The sequence below is a fragment of the Schistocerca piceifrons genome, chromosome X (genome assembly GCF_021461385.2).
Source record: "Schistocerca piceifrons isolate TAMUIC-IGC-003096 chromosome X, iqSchPice1.1, whole genome shotgun sequence".
Classification (NCBI taxonomy): domain Eukaryota; kingdom Metazoa; phylum Arthropoda; class Insecta; order Orthoptera; family Acrididae; genus Schistocerca; species Schistocerca piceifrons.
Genome location: NC_060149.1, coordinates 380,241,692 through 380,245,078, shown reverse-complemented (window position 1 = coordinate 380,245,078; position 3,387 = coordinate 380,241,692). Strand labels below are relative to the sequence as shown.

Here is a 3,387-nt window from a genome sequence, read left to right as displayed (position 1 = left end):
TTGATATTTTCAATAATCCTTTTCATATCTAGGTCGCTGTGGGATTTCATTACCTTTGGGTGCAAGCAGAAAATCTCAAAAGATGCCTTGTTTTCTTCTGAAAACCGTTCTTGTAAGGACTGGACTAGGGAATCCAAATATGGAATAAAGAGAGATTTTCTGTAGTATTCAGTGACAGAAACTGATGGATGATTTGAACGATGCATTTGTCGTACAACAACTTACAGTTGTCAAATGCCAGTGACATCTATTCCTAGTGCACTATAGTTGCTTTCAGCACTTTTCATAATCATTTCAAATTCGGCTTCCGCATTTTCTCTGTCATCCAATAACATTTTTACAATTCCTTGAATGTGTTCTGAAACTTCTAACAAGTTAATGTTTACTGATTGTAGGATATTGGTGACAGGTTCTAGTTTGGCTGAATATTTTGCTATGACTTTTAATGTAACAATAAATGTTGGAGAAGTAAGTGTGCAGTAAAGTTGCCAGGCTTTCTACCTAGTTTCACGATCTCCTTCTTTATGTAAAATCGCTAATGCTTCAACAATTTCTAAAAACTTATCATTAAATTTCTTATAGACTTATGCTTCTCAGACCAGCGCGTCTCACACAGTTTTTGAAGGTTCCCAACTAGGACTTTCCTTTGCGTGCTCCCCAGGAAAAAAGAAATTCCTTCTTTGATAGCACCAATGGCATTTCTAACCTCTGGTAAGGTGTTCAAATCATTCACAACTAAATTAAGTCTATGGCTAGCACAATGATAGAAGCGAGCCTTGGGATATTTCTCAGCAATTATCTTCTGTACTCCGCCAATTTCACCGGTCATCATACTGCACCCGTCATAGCCTTGTCCTACCATTTTATCTAGATTTAAACCACAGGCAGATAAAGTAGATATTATTGTGTTGGAGATATGTTTTGCATCTAACCTTGCTAATGGTGTAAATCCAAGGAAGTCTTCTCTGACAACATTAGTTGCAAGGTCAAAATAACGTGCAGAAAGAGAAAGCTGTTCTGTGCCTGCAATATCCACTGTTTTATCTGCCAAAACTGAAAATGATTCGCTGTTATTGATGGTATTAATCAAATCATTTCTTAGCACTTCGGCGCATACATCAATTAAATCATTTTGGGTTCTATGAGAAACATAGGTAGCATTTTTAGGCGCACCCTCAAAATGTTTCCGTAATCTTTCGTCACCTGACTGTACTCTAAATTGTAACAGATCATCAAATACAGCACTTGAATTTGTTTTTCCTCTTAAAGGTAAGTCATGTAATGCACAAAACAATACACAAGAAACAAGTGATTTTAACTTTGCACGATTGGTTTGTACTAATTTCGCAAGTTTCTCGTTGGCGAGTTCTTCCACACTTTTAGTTCTGTTTGCCACATTACTAATGACATTATTGACTTTTCTATTGCATCTTTATGCCACTCGGAATTAATATGCATTTTTGAACATTCAAGGAACTTTTTGAAATTTGTGAATGGGCGGCTTATGAATGCGCCATGATGACTGCCATGCGTTATGCGTGGGCGGAAAAGCACACAAAACTTGCAGAGGGCACCTTTAACTGCTTTAGAATAGACCAGCCACGGATATAATGACAGCCAGTCTGGTCGAAATGTTATTTTTGTGCTGTCTATGTCATTCTTAAAATTATATCTTTTTTCAGGTTGCCATGGATTCAATAAAATCTTATATTTTAGGCAATTGTCAATATCCTTTTTTTCAATATAATTTCCGACATTGGGAATACTGACCAGGATACTACTACCCTTTTCATCAACGCACTTGAAGCAAACAGAGGTACTGGCTTCATCTTTATTTTCTCCATCAGCACAACTACTGGAATTTTTAATAGTGATGGTTGCGTTTGACTCCCCCTTTTCCTGTGATACCTCATCATAGACAGTATCTTCTTCGACACCTCCACTTTCATTTGTAGTTTTCATTCGCTTATGAGGTGCAAAAAACTTACGTATATCGGTCATTTTGCCACTGTATACACAGCGCTTTTACATTCACAACGCACAAACGTCTATGCAAACCACAATCATGCAACACTATCCACTTACAAGTCACAATGAATTTACACAACCCTTAACGCGATGCGATGCCGAACCGAGCTGAGCGATGACTAAAGAATAGAAGCTGAAATCGTATCACAGTGCTGGGAGGGAGGGAGGCGTTTTGGTTCAACAATGCAACAGCGCGGTGTCTATTAGACTGCAAGCCAGCGACTTTTGAGTTTCGCGCGATCGTTTGGAGCGGTTTCTTGTGATGGATGTGGAAATATTTATGCGATACGCCCCTATTAGAACATACCAAGACTCATCTAGAACGTTCCGGAAATGAAGGTAGCTCACGCCACACCCTGCTAGATCACGTTCGTTGACAGTAGTTCCAATGACGAATATTGCCTACTTCTACACACAAGTAGCGATATTAGTGGCCACACAGTACCCTCTAACACTTCTTCAGCAAGCGAAAAGGAACATAATACAATACGCTAATTTAAAATAGAGTCTGACAATTATTTGAAATTTGAAAGAATAAAATTTTGCCGAGTGTGTTTTGTTGTGCAAATGTATTGTGTTGCCAGTTGAGGTTCGTGAAGAGGTTAATTGTACCCAGTGACGTGGGAACAGAGAGGGTGACATTTTAGTACGCTGTAAGTCAACATTTTCGAGATGGAACTCTCACCATGGGTACCATTCTTAATGAGACCACGTACACATGTAGTAGTTTGTTGATCGGCAGATTCGCTTTATTTTATTATAGCTTATTAGTAATGCCCAGAGTTTATTAACATGTAAACGGTCTTTCCTTATCAGATATGGTTCAAATGGCTCTGAGCACTATGGGACTTAACATCTGTGGTCATCAGTCCCGTAGAACTTCGAACTACTTAAACCTAACTAACCTAAGGACATCACACACATCCATGCTCGAGGCAGGATTCGAACCTGCGACCGTAGCAGTCGCGCGGCTCCGGACTGAGCGCCTAGAACCGCGAGACCACCGCGGCCGGCCTTAACAGATATGCATTGTTTACAGTTACTAATATCTCGAATATTCCGGCTATAGATATCTATCTTTAATTTTGTATTTTTCGTCATATAGATACTGTATCGTAGATTATTTTTCAAGGAATATATCATTTTTTTACGTTTATGTTTAACGTCCCTTTATGACACAACTGATTCTTTTCATATGTAAAGAACGAACAATGGGCGTGCCTTCAGGATAAACGCTTAAATGTTGCTCAAGAATGCATTTGTAAAAGTTAACAATAAACCGCTGGTTCATCTGATTATTCCCATTGTTACTTCACTTGCTGCTGTTAATTTCTACCACGTGTGGGTGTAGAAATAAAA

General features: G+C 38.7%; 1 protein-coding gene across 1 annotated transcript; it reads right to left on the bottom strand.

Annotated features, from left to right (window-relative positions):
* Positions 1-230: 230 nt before the first annotated feature.
* LOC124722368 lies at positions 231-2,001 on the bottom strand. The gene is made up of 3 exons (XM_047247541.1): positions 1,478-2,001; positions 613-1,385; positions 231-439 (listed from the first exon to the last, which is right to left on the bottom strand). Exons 1-3 carry the CDS (start codon positions 1,999-2,001, stop codon positions 231-233), a joined length of 1,506 nt encoding a protein of 501 aa, XP_047103497.1.
* Between the last annotated feature and the right edge of the window lie 1,386 nt (positions 2,002-3,387).

Coding starts and splice junctions, on each gene's coding strand:
- LOC124722368 (XM_047247541.1), bottom strand. CDS start 2,001: ATGACCGATATACGTAAGTTTTTTGCACCTCATAAGCGAATGAAAACT. Junction 1,386..1,477: donor CCATTCACAAATTTCAAAAA/GTTCCTTGAATG, acceptor TGTGGCAAACAG/AACTAAAAGTGTGGAAGAAC. Junction 440..612: donor TGGGAACCTTCAAAAACTGT/GTGAGACGCGCT, acceptor TTACATTAAAAG/TCATAGCAAAATATTCAGCC.